General features: G+C 65.0%; 2 protein-coding genes across 2 annotated transcripts; both read right to left on the bottom strand.

The window, feature by feature from the left end:
• Nucleotides 1-1,276: 1,276 nt before the first annotated feature.
• On the bottom strand, nucleotides 1,277-8,152 carry B4GALT2 (beta-1,4-galactosyltransferase 2). The gene is made up of 7 exons (XM_052801261.1): nucleotides 7,947-8,152; nucleotides 5,238-5,624; nucleotides 4,625-4,860; nucleotides 4,360-4,550; nucleotides 3,975-4,097; nucleotides 2,769-2,873; nucleotides 1,277-2,611 (listed from the first exon to the last, which is right to left on the bottom strand). Exons 2-7 carry the CDS (start codon nucleotides 5,551-5,553, stop codon nucleotides 2,461-2,463), a joined length of 1,122 nt encoding a protein of 373 aa, XP_052657221.1. The 5' UTR covers nucleotides 5,554-5,624; nucleotides 7,947-8,152; the 3' UTR covers nucleotides 1,277-2,460.
• A 174-nt stretch (nucleotides 8,153-8,326) lies between these two features.
• On the bottom strand, nucleotides 8,327-10,726 carry LOC128148187 (uncharacterized). The gene is made up of 2 exons (XM_052801719.1): nucleotides 9,130-10,726; nucleotides 8,327-8,992 (listed from the first exon to the last, which is right to left on the bottom strand). The coding sequence occupies exons 1-2, from the start codon at nucleotides 9,463-9,465 to the stop codon at nucleotides 8,495-8,497; spliced, it is 834 nt and encodes a 277-aa protein (XP_052657679.1). The 5' UTR covers nucleotides 9,466-10,726; the 3' UTR covers nucleotides 8,327-8,494.
• Between the last annotated feature and the right edge of the window lie 69 nt (nucleotides 10,727-10,795).

Genomic DNA, 10,795 nt, shown 5'->3' with positions numbered 1-10,795 from the left:
GCGGTGGGGCAGGAGGCTGGGGAGCACTTAAGCCTGGCCGGGGGGTGAGGGGACAAGGCTGGGGTCCAGCTCTCCCCGGCAGCCAGCCCTGGCACAGGCAGGAGGGGACCTTCCATGGTGCTATGGGGGAGCAGGATGGACCGCACACACACACACACACCCCCCCCCCCCCAGCTGCTGCTAGCGAGAGGTACCAGCGGAGACACGGAGGGCTGCACCAGCCCACTTGCTCCGAGCCATCCAGGGACGCTCAGTCCCCAACCAGTATTAGCGGAGCAGGATGCACTGGCAAAGGCCGGGCAGTTTTAAATCTGTCTTCCAGCTCCAGCCAAAGGGCTTGGAGCTCTCGCTTCGGGGTGGATGGGGTGAGACCCTTCCCACCCCATTGCTCCCCTCCCAGCCAGTGCCCTGTGCTCCCCATGCCACAGCCCCGAGGCTGGCACAGGGACATGGTGCGGCTTGGCACGGTGGCAGGAGGTGGCGGGCAGTGGGCGCTGAGCCCCAGCAGGATGTTCCAGCTCCCCGTCCCTGTCCCGAGCCCCCCGCCGTGCCACGGTGAGGGGTGCAGGTTCCCGCATGGTGCCCGTGCCCTGCCCCACATGTCACGCCGCTACTCTTCACCTCTAATTGTTAGCAATAACGCACGCGTCCCTGGGCAGCGCTGCCTGTGCCAGTGTCTCTCCCGGTGTAGAGTTCTAAAGTATCATCTAGATTTTAATGAGATTTATATTCCTGAGGCCGTGTCCCACTGTGCCCTTCTTTGGGGACCCTGGGGAGGGTGGGGTTGGAGACTGGGCAACCGTGTCCCATGGGTGCAGCCCTTTCCCCCTTGGATGCCCAGTGCTGGCACTGAACAGCCGTGCTGGGGAATGTTCCCTTGCCTCACTTGGACCTACAAAACCAGCCAGAACTAAGGCAGAGGATGGGGGGCAGGGGCTTGTCCCTGCTGGGGGAGACCGCTGTCCCCAAGGGGAAGGGGGCAGCAAGTGTCCATGGCACAGTGAGGGTGGCTTTGCCCCATGCATGCCCTGGGCACTTTGCCCTAGCTGGGGCTGGGCACCTTGCAGGGCAGGAGCCCCCCCAGTGCCGATCCAGGGCTGGGTGAGCTGGGGGGTGCTCCAAGGGGGTTGGGGGGGAACCTCTGCCTCCCAGCCTCCAGCTGGAGGTGGCAGGCAGGGCTGGCCCCCACCCCCACATCCCACTGGATGCTGAAAATGCCCCATCTCATGGTGATTTCTGGCCCCCCCCCCCCGAACCCGGCCCCACAAACCCCGCAAACTTTTGAAACTTTTATTAAATACAAAAACCCCGGTCTCTACGACCGAACGCTGCATTCAACGTACGCTGAAAAAAAGGGTCAGACATTCAAATGTACAAAAGTCGCCGGTGTCCCCCCGCCCTGGCGTGCTGCCCCGCTCACAACCCCACTGCTCCCGGCCCCCCGTGGGGTGTGTGGGGGTGCCGGGGCTCCCGGTCCCATGGAGGGGCACGGGGCACCCGCCCTGCACGGCCCCGGCCTCTCCTGCCTGCAGCTCCTCTGCCCCAGGCCTGGAGGGGGAAAGCCAGAGAAAAGAGAGACCTCAATGGCCCCCAAGCCGCCTGTGGGGCACCCACCGCTGGAGGGAGCTGTGGTGCAGCCCCCCCGCCAGCCTCTGCCAAGAGGGGCTGAGGGGGTTCAAATGAGCCCCACCCCCCCCCAAAGCGGGGAGGGCAGGTGAGGGCAGGCACAGGCAGGGGCTGCACACGCACACAGCATCTGCCTTTGGGGGGGGACAGCATATGGCCGCCCCCCCCCAGCCCTGGGGAAACTGAGGCACGGCGAGGGGCGTTCGCTAACCCGAGGTCTCTGTTTAGCAGAGCTGAGACGGGGCCCGGCTCTAAGCACCAGACTAAAGCAGAGGAAGACAGCGAGCCACATCTGCGTGCCCAGCAGTGCAGGCAGCACCCAGCTGGGGTGGCACCGTCCTGCCTGCTTGGGGGGGCCTAGGCTGCTCCCATCCCCGGCCAGGGCAGCAGCGGCTCCAGCGCTGGCGAAGGGGGAAGCCTGCACCCCGCTTCTTGCAGCGCTGGTGGGGACCCCCCCAGCTCTTCCAGAGCAGCAGGATCTCACCCTCCCTGCCCAGGGTGCAGGCAGGAGCTGGCATGGGCAGGGGGCTCCTCGCCAGGGCTGGGGCTGCCCCCTCCCTTTGTGCTGGGAGCCACACATGGGGCGGCCGGGCTCGTCCGCCAACACACCGAGTATGGGGCGGGGGTCCTGCAAACACACTCGTGGGGACAGGGGGGACAGAGAAATCCTGGGGACCGAGGGGCGGGCTGGGGGGCAGCCGTCTCTGGAAGGCAGCAGAGTAGGCAGAAAACATCCCCATCCAGTCCTGGCTCTCGAGCTGGGGCAAAACCCGCTGTGCCCAGCCAGCCTGGACACAGAGCTGGCTCCCGGCGGCTCTGCCGGCGGCGTGAGCACTAGCCCCGGGCCAGGCGGGGGGGTGGCCTGCCAATCTCCACCGTGATGTTGGTGTACATGGGCTGGCGCGAGACCTCCACCAGCCGGTACTGCAGCGAGCTGATCCCATCCCGCTTCATCGTCATTTTGGTGTTCTGGATCTTGGTGAATCTGGTGGAAAGGGGAGCGGGATGAGGCGAGGGGGGGCCGGGGGCTTGCCGTGGTGCCAGGGCTCCGTGGGGGCGAGCAGAGCAGTGGAGCCGGCAGCCGGAGAAGGCCCAGCAATAGCCCGGCGTCCCGGCTGCCCCGGTCCCTGCGGCTCACTCACCTCTGCGGGTTGGGCTCGTTGTGTTTGTCGCGTTCGTGCTTGATCATGCGGTACCTCCCGATGCGGATGTCGGGCCTCGATACCTTCATGCCGTTCAGGGAGATGCTGGGGGCCAGGAGCAGGGCGAGGATCGGTGTGAGGGCACCAGGGTGGGACATTCCCCAGCCCAGAGACCTCCCGAGTCAGCCCCCAGCCCAAATAATCCTGTCCCTGGTTAAACAGGGCTGTGCCAAGCCAAGATGAGCAAAGCCAGACCACGGCCGGGCCAGTGCCACAACTGAGGGTGCCGCGTGCCCCAAACACCGCTCCCGCCTGGTAACCTCCAGCTCCGCAGGCCGGCAGCTGCGGTCAGCCTGCACCGAGCACACGCTGCTATCCCTCCGTCCCTCCCTCCGCAGCCCCTGCCCTTTACATTCTCCAAATGCCGGTGCCCAGCCCTTCCCTTGGGGCCCTCCCCACACGTTAAGGGCTGCCTGAAGCTCTCCCAGAGCTTCACACGCTGCTTGTTCCCCACTCTGAGCCCACCCTGGATGGAAACCGCAACTGCGTCACCCTGCCTGCGGCACCTGCAAGGGGTGTTTTGCTCGCCTGGCCATTACGGGCTGGCTGTGCACCACTGGCCGTGCGCTTCTCCTCTGGGCAGCGCCTTGGGGAAAACCGTGGGAGATGAGGCAGCAGCCGTGTGGCTCCAGCACCCAATGTGGGCTGCACGCGGGGGGATTCGGCTCCAGCTCTGCGTGTGGTTGTGCTGCAGCCTGCCGGCTGCCGGCAGAAATGCCTGTTTGGCTGCTGCACAGCCGCCACCAAGACGCTTCCAAGTTTTGCATCCCAGCCCTGGATGCTTCCAAGTTTAGCATCCCAGCCCTGGCCTGGAGCAGAGCCCGCAGGCGCGCTGCCCCGCTGGCGCAGCTCATACCGCGGCGGGAAGGAGCTGGGCCCCACTGCGCCGGCGGGGTTCGGCCACAAGGAAGGCATGTGGGTGCCCCATCGTCCCCCAACACCCTGGGAGGGGCCAGTTCTATCCATGAGGGTCAGCAATCCTCAAGTTGGAGGGTAATTAAATCCCTCCCCGCCATGTGGCAAGCCCTGTGCACCTCCCCCGCAAAACCGGGAGCCCTGGCGCTGGCGAGGGTGCTGGGTTGGTGCTCAGCAGGGAGCCCCCAGCACACCCGAACCAGCCGGCACTGGCAAGGGGTTGGCACCTACCGGTTAAAGATGTCATCGTCCTCTCCTCCCCAGCCCCAGTACTCATTGGGAAAGCCGTTGATCTTCAGGAACTGGGACTTGCTTAGCCCAGAGACGCCGCCGAAGTAGCCGGCGTAGGGCAGCCTGCAGGTTGACAGCAAACAGGTCAGCCCCAGGGACAGGCAAGGATGGGGTTCAGCCCCACGGGGATCCCCAGGGACAAGCACCAGCCCTCCCCTGTGTCACCCTCCCACCCAGGGCTCTCTGCCCTCTCCCATCCCACGTCCACAATTCGAGCCAGCGACTGCCCCAGGTGACAATCGAGGTTGGTGGCCCCAGTGTCATCCCGGCGAGGCCACCCCAGCCCTGCCCAGATGGAAATGCCCCAGGCCCCCAGGGCACCCACCTGAACCCAAACTTGTCCATGCCAACGGCAAAGTGCCGCGGCTGCTCGTAGCAGCGATAGAGGTTGCGGTCGTCCATGGGAATGAGGTCCACGTCGCTGAAGATGAAGCAGTCATACTCCTCGTCGTCCTTGAGCGCCTCCAGGAACCCCACGTTGAGCAGCTTGGCCCGGTTGAAGGTGTCCTCGCCAAACTGCAAGGCAGAGCTCAGCGATGCCTGCCTGCCCACCGTGGCCCTGCCATGCCCTCGCCCCTGCCCCGCCTCACCTGGTTGATGATGTAGATGCCATAAGCCACCTTCTGCCGGCGCAGGATGGGGTGCAGGTAGTGCAGCCAGTACTTGAGGTGGTGCTCGCGGTGCCGGAAGGGGATGAGGATGGCCACCTTCTGCCGGGGCAGGCAGTCGGGGGGGGTGTACTTGCCACCCTGGCGCACATCGGGGTTCTCCCGCTGCACCCGCTCCATGCTCATGGGAGAGCTGAACTCGATAAGCAGGCGCCCAACTGCAAAAGGGAGGGCAGGGTGATGCCCGCAGGACGGGACATGGTCAGGGTCATGGTCACCCGCCGCTCCCGGCCAGGCTGGCAGAGCAAACAGCGAGGGGGACCTGCAAGGGGGACTGGCACTGCCGAGGGCAGAGGACGCCCAAAACCTTTCCCAAACAGGGCCAGAGAGACTGGTCAAGCCGCTAACAAAACCTGAAGCCAGCTGTCCTGCTACCAGTTCCAGGCTGGGGTTTCTCCACTGCTCCATGCCTGGGGACCACCAGGAAGCCATGCCCAGGGCCCACGGGACGATGCCACCCACGGGCACCCACCTCAGCCCCACGCTTGGAGCCAGAGCCCAATTCCCCCCCCCACGCTCACTCCGCATGTCTCACCCAAGCCGGGAGGTGTCTCCTGGCAGGGCTGCAAGGGCTTCTCGGTGGCAGACTGGTTGGTGCTGGGCTTGGCACTGGGGGACGGGGCCTCAGCGCCGGCCGGCCCGTAGCTGGGGACGGTGCTGTTGGGGCGGGAGGAGTTGGAGAAGGGGTGGGCGCGCGAGGCATTCCTGGCGTTGAAGCGGCTGAAGAAGTCCAGGTGCTGCGCATAGACATCGAAGTAGAGGATCATGATGATGACGAAGTGGAGCAGGCAGAGCAGCAGCACGGCCTTGCAAATCCTTTCCAGGGTCACCCCCAAGAGCAGCCTGGTCATCTTCCGGGCACGGGCAGGCAGACATGTGCGCTCAGCGGGGCAGGGGGGCGGCTCCAGCCACAGTCCCGATCCTGCCAAGATACCCCATGCTCAGGACACTGCGAGCCTGAGCCCCCAACCCCACCCCGAACAACACTGGAGCAGCGGGAGCAGTGCAGGCCTGATGCAGAGGTGATGGGCTTGCATGTCGGTATGCCAGAGAGCACCCTGGGGTGGATGCTGTGCTCGGACCCCTGCTCTGAAGGCACAGCCTTGAAGACGCAGGAGGTCCCCAGCCCCACGCAGCAAGTCTCCTCCCTGCTTTCCAAGGCCAAGACCAGGCCAGACCCACTCCCCGTCCCCGTCACCCCCCCAGCAGGGGATGGGGATACCCCCACAGGTGCTGCAAAGAGCCTCTGTGGAAGCTGGCCCCTTGGAGAAGGTCATGCTCTCCAAAAACACAGCCAGCTTAGGGCGTCCCAAGGGCACTGTGGGTCCCCCCACCAGAAAACCCTTTCCGAGGCACCCCATTTCCCTGCTCCCCATCCCGCCCTTCCCGCAGTAGCACTGATGCGGAGCCGGCAGCGAGCGCCATGCTGTCAGGGGCCCTCCTTGGGGCGAGCAGCTGCGCGGCAGACACTGAGTGGAGCGGAGCAGGACATCCCAGCCCCTGGGGTGGGGGTCCCAGCCATGTCCAGGGGGGTCCAGCTTACAGCCAGCAGCATGGGTCGTCTCTCTTCCTGCTGCTGGTGGTGAGGTTCCCCAGGATGGCGGGAGCCGCCGGGAGCCAGGGTCCCCTTATCTCGCACATGACACCTGGAGCTGGGCCAGAGCCCTGCCGGGAAGGCAGCTGGGAGAGTCACCAGAGCCCCAGCTGAGCCAAACTGTCCGGCCCTTCCCAGCCCCGCCACTGCTGGCGCTCAGCCTGCAGCATGGCCGTGCACCCCAGTTCCTGCCCTGGTCCCTGCCCCAGTCCCCGCTCTCAGGGAAGCTGCTAGGACAGGGCAAGGCAACCGCACGGGACAAGCACGGGGGTTCGCAAGGCCCTGGGGACCCTGGGACAGGCCAGTGCCACTGCAGGGACCCCTGGGGGACCCTGACGGCCAGGGAACTGCAGCAGGACCCCCTGGCAGGAGCGCAGCTAGGACCCGAGGGTGCTGGCAACTGGCCCAGGGCTTGGGGCCAGCCCACCGGCAGCTGCCAGCCCTGGCCAGTGGGGCCCCCCGGGGAGCCGCAGGGCACTGGAGCCGGCAGCGACGGCAGCACTGGCTGGGAGCGGGGATCGGAGCCGAGGTGCGAAGCAGGACCCCCCGCCCAACCCCACTCCGGCTGCCCTCTCCCAGCCGCAGGGCTGACCCCGGCAGGCAGCAGGGTACAGGCAGGAGCCCACCGCAGGCAGGGAGGTACTAGAAAAGGCTCTGGGCCCGATGCCCCAACTGTGTCCACCCTCTCTCTCTGCAGGATGCAGAGTGGGGTCCCCACGGGCAGGGGTCTCCTGGCATGCGCCAGTGCGCCAACCCCTCATCCAGACTTTTTTCTAGAAAGTGACCCTCTGGAGAAAAGCCAGCTTTGCCGTTATCTCCCAAACCTTCTCAAAGTCACGGTGCCGTGTCACCCAGTACAGCCCTTGACGTAGGGACCTGCCTGCCCCCAGTGCTTGCCAGAAACCCTCCCCAAAAATCCTTGCAGCAGGCAGCACATGGAGCGGCGGTGGCTGGACAGCCAAGCAGTGAGGTAGGTGCTAGGGAAAAATAAGAGTGGGTTTTAGGGACCCTTCAGCAGGGTGGTCCATGAGGCGAGTAGAGAGTGATGCTCGACGGGAACAAAAGCGAAGCACTCCATCGAACGGTGGCCACAGGATGCCACGAACGTGAGTGGGCTTAAAAACACCCGCTAAGCAGGGGGCTACGAAATATGATGTCATCTCCCCCCACCCCAGCACCTTCGCAGGGTGCGAGAGGCCGAAAGCAACGTGGGGCTGGGGAGCCTGTCCCCAGGGATTCACCCCAGTGCCATGGGGCTGGTGATGCTCGTTTTGGAGGGCATGCTCGTCCCTATGGGCTCTATCCTTCTTCCCGCAGGACATCCCTGGGCCGGGAGGAGGGAGGCGCGGGGGGGAACCGATGGCCCCGGTGCCACCAAAGGCACCGGGGCCATCGGTTCCCCCCCGCGCCTCCCTCCTCCCGGCCAACGGCAGGGCGAGGGGGCACATTCGGCACAACTAACCCCCCCCCAAATTTTTCCCAGACCCCAACACACAGAAAAACTTATTAAAAAACCGAGAAACAACCTCAAAAAGAGGCTTTTTTCCCCAGCCGGGGCGGTGCCACCCAGAAGTGACCGGAATCGCGTCCCCCGGGTCGCCTCCCGGGCCTCCCCCACCCGGCCAGGCCTGTCCGCGCCGCTCCACTCACCGCGGCCTCGGGGCTGCCGCGCCGCCCCGGCGCCGGTCAGCGACCCCCGCCGCCTCCTCCTTCTCTTCCTCTTCCTCTTCTTCCTCCTCCAGCCCCGGCCGCCGGCCCGCGGGCTCCCATGCCCGGGGCTGCGGGGGGGGCCCTGCCGGCCGGGCCGCCGCACCGCCGAGAGCCGCAGGGAAACGGGGCCGCGCCCGCACGCCGGCTCCGCCCGCCGCCGCCGCCGCACCGGGCGGGGCCGCCGCCGCCGACCGCCCCGCGCTCCGGGACCGCGCCGCCGCCGGGCGAGGGCAGCCCCGCGGGGCCCGGGACCCCACGGATGCGGACACCCACGCCCCCCCCCCCAGGGTGCTCGCTGCCCCCACCCCGAGACGTTCAGCCCTCGCGAGCCCCGAGCGCGGCACCGGGAACCCTCCGAGCACCCCCCCGGCGACACAGGGACAGGGTCACTCGGTGTTTCTTTCTCCCCTCCTTCCCGCTGCGTTTTGGGCAGCGCTTTCACGGACCCACTCAGGGCGAATCCCGCGTCCCCGAGCGTTGGTGCTGGCTCAGCACCCGTCGCAACCTATTTGTGGCTCCTTTCCGCCCCCCCCACCACCACCTTTCCACGTTTCATTGCTAGGAAACACCGAGAATTTCACTTTCCCTAACACAACGGCATCAGCGGAAGATCTTGGGCTGGTCCCACCACGAGTAATTTTTGCACCGTCCGCAGCCTCTCCCTTCTTGCCAGCCACCCCGCGGCATTTGTGCCCGTTTTGAGGAGCCCCTGTCCCCCGAAGCCCCTCCTCGTGCCCCGTGCCTGGCCACTCACCCGAGCGAGGGCTTTCCCTCAGCCCCACAGCAGCTCCCTTCAGAAAACAACAATACAGCAGAGATCGGAGCAGCACCCAACCAGCCCAGCCCTGCTCCAGCCCTGCAAGCGAGCCCTCCTGAAAGCTGTCCAACTTCTGTCTCCAGCTCTCGGTTCCGCTCTTCGGCAGGTAGCATTTCCCCCGTGAGTACTTACACGCAGTCACCAGATCATCTTCCAACTCCTGCTGCTCCTAAATGAGACAAGGTGCAAGATGCCGGAGCCCTGCTTAAGCTTTTTCTCTGTGCTTGAGCAGCAGGTATTTAGCACAGCCAAGTCCTAGAACCCAAGCAGACGCACCTAGAACAAGGAAGTGCCCGGCACGCTCACCTCACCACCACTGGCTGCAGGAGGCAGGCCGTGGGCCACCCCGAGACCAGCCCTAGTGGGTCTCGTGTCCTCACGAGGGGCCTGTGAGCAAGTGCGGAGCCCGTTCCCCAGCCAAAGCTGTGATACACACAGGCAGGATTTGGAGGGCAGAAAAGCACCTCGCAGAGGGAGATTTCTGACAGTGGATGGATTTCTATCAAGCCAAGGCAGGGCAGGGTGAGACCCATCCCCGAAAGACAAGTGGGTGAGTCTTTCAAGACAGTTGTTAACCAGGAAGATGATTAACCCATAGAGCAGCTTCTCCACCACCAGTGCAGGTTCTCCAAGCCCGGGCATCTCCTTCCTGAATGCAGCCCCATGAATTCAGCATGGGTTCAACAAGATGGCCCTTCAGCTCCCAGGGGCTTCAGCTGCCTCTGGCCTGCAGCAGCGGCAATGCGAGAGGACAAGGGTACAGCCCTCGTGCAGGACAGGCAAAACTCTGCCCACACCTGACACCCTTTCTTCTGAGGGGGCAGGGCCCAGCTTGTGTCCCTGCTGTTACGTGGGGCCCACGGAGCTCCTGTAGCAGCCTCCAGCCCTAGAGGACATCCAGCAGAGCTAGCAGGAACAGTGGCTCGGTTTGCCCCAGCAGTCTTCCCACACCCAGGGCTGAAACACACTGCTGTCCCAAAATGCATGGGATAACGAGGAGCAGAGCCAGGAGACTGGCAGAGCTCAGAGGCGCCATGCAGAGGCAGCTGCCCTAGCCCAAGGGCAAAAAATCAGCAGGTGTGAACCCTTCCCTGGCTCCAGCAGTCCCACCGCTACCCCAGCCTGTTGCATCCTGATGGGAAGAGATGGGCAGCTCCAGGCATGCATCTGCTCTGACACAGCACTAACAGCACCAGGGGATCAATCCTTCTCCTACAAAGGTGTACTGGCAGCACAGCAAGATGAGGGCCTTCTGCTGGATACAGCAGACTGCAGAAGCATTGGCTCCAGGGCCTCTGCAGAGCAGAGGCAGCAGGACCTTGTTCTTCCCTTCCCCCAAGCAGCAGATGAGCTGCAGGCCCAGCTGTCCACAGCCGGCTTCTCCACACTGTATTCCCCACAGCCGGGGAGAGCAGAGCAGAGCCAGCACAAAGCATCCCCACCCCTGGGACCTCTGCCAGGGCCCCCCTGGGACAGAGGGGCACTGCAGACTGGAGAGCCCCAGCACCCAGCAGCACCCAACCAACAGTCACACAAGGGAGCTGCTGGCTGGAGGACAGCCTTCGAAGGGGCAAAAGCTTTGCTCCTTTGCCCTTCTGATGCTGCCCAGCTGCACAAGGGGGCTACGGACACGGTGTACACTCCCTCTGCATTAGACTACCTGGATGGGAGCCGAAAGGCCCAAACCAGCTTGCGCCTGTGCCTCCAGCACGCCTCACATGGGGCAGCGCCAGCGCTGGCAGGAGCCTGGCAGAGGCAGCGCTGAGCTGCCTGCTGCCTGCTCCAGCAGCCTCCTACCTGCTCCAGGCAGCAAAGTAGAGCTCCAGTGTTCCCACAGCCCCAAGAGGGCAGCCTCTTGCAGGCTGAGCAGGCAGCAGGGTTAACCCCACACAGGGAGGGCACCACCAGGCTCCTGGGGCAGGACAGGGACTTTGCCAGAGGCACAGAGAGGAATCTCCAAGCAAGGGGTCAG

The sequence above is a fragment of the Harpia harpyja genome, chromosome 11, assembly GCF_026419915.1.
Source record: "Harpia harpyja isolate bHarHar1 chromosome 11, bHarHar1 primary haplotype, whole genome shotgun sequence".
NCBI classification, from domain to species: domain Eukaryota; kingdom Metazoa; phylum Chordata; class Aves; order Accipitriformes; family Accipitridae; genus Harpia; species Harpia harpyja.
The sequence above is the reverse complement of the archived record's forward strand: the minus strand, read 5'-3'. Positions and strand labels throughout refer to the sequence as shown.

What these genes read in the sequence shown, in the direction of transcription:
- LOC128148187 (XM_052801719.1), bottom strand. Translation starts at nt 9,465, where the DNA reads ATGCCCGGGCTTGGAGAACCTGCACTGGTGGTGGAGAAGCTGCTCTAT. An exon ending in CTGCAGCCAGTGGTGGTGAG is followed by an intron (nt 8,993 to 9,129) that starts GTGAGCGTGCCG and finishes TGTCTCATTTAG; the next exon opens with GAGCAGCAGGAGTTGGAAGA.
- B4GALT2 (XM_052801261.1), bottom strand. Translation starts at nt 5,553, where the DNA reads ATGACCAGGCTGCTCTTGGGGGTGACCCTGGAAAGGATTTGCAAGGCC. An exon ending in GCATCTACATCATCAACCAG is followed by an intron (nt 4,551 to 4,624) that starts GTGAGGCGGGGC and finishes TCTGCCTTGCAG; the next exon opens with TTTGGCGAGGACACCTTCAA. An exon ending in GACGATGACATCTTTAACCG is followed by an intron (nt 2,874 to 3,974) that starts GTAGGTGCCAAC and finishes CCTGGCCCCCAG; the next exon opens with CATCTCCCTGAACGGCATGA.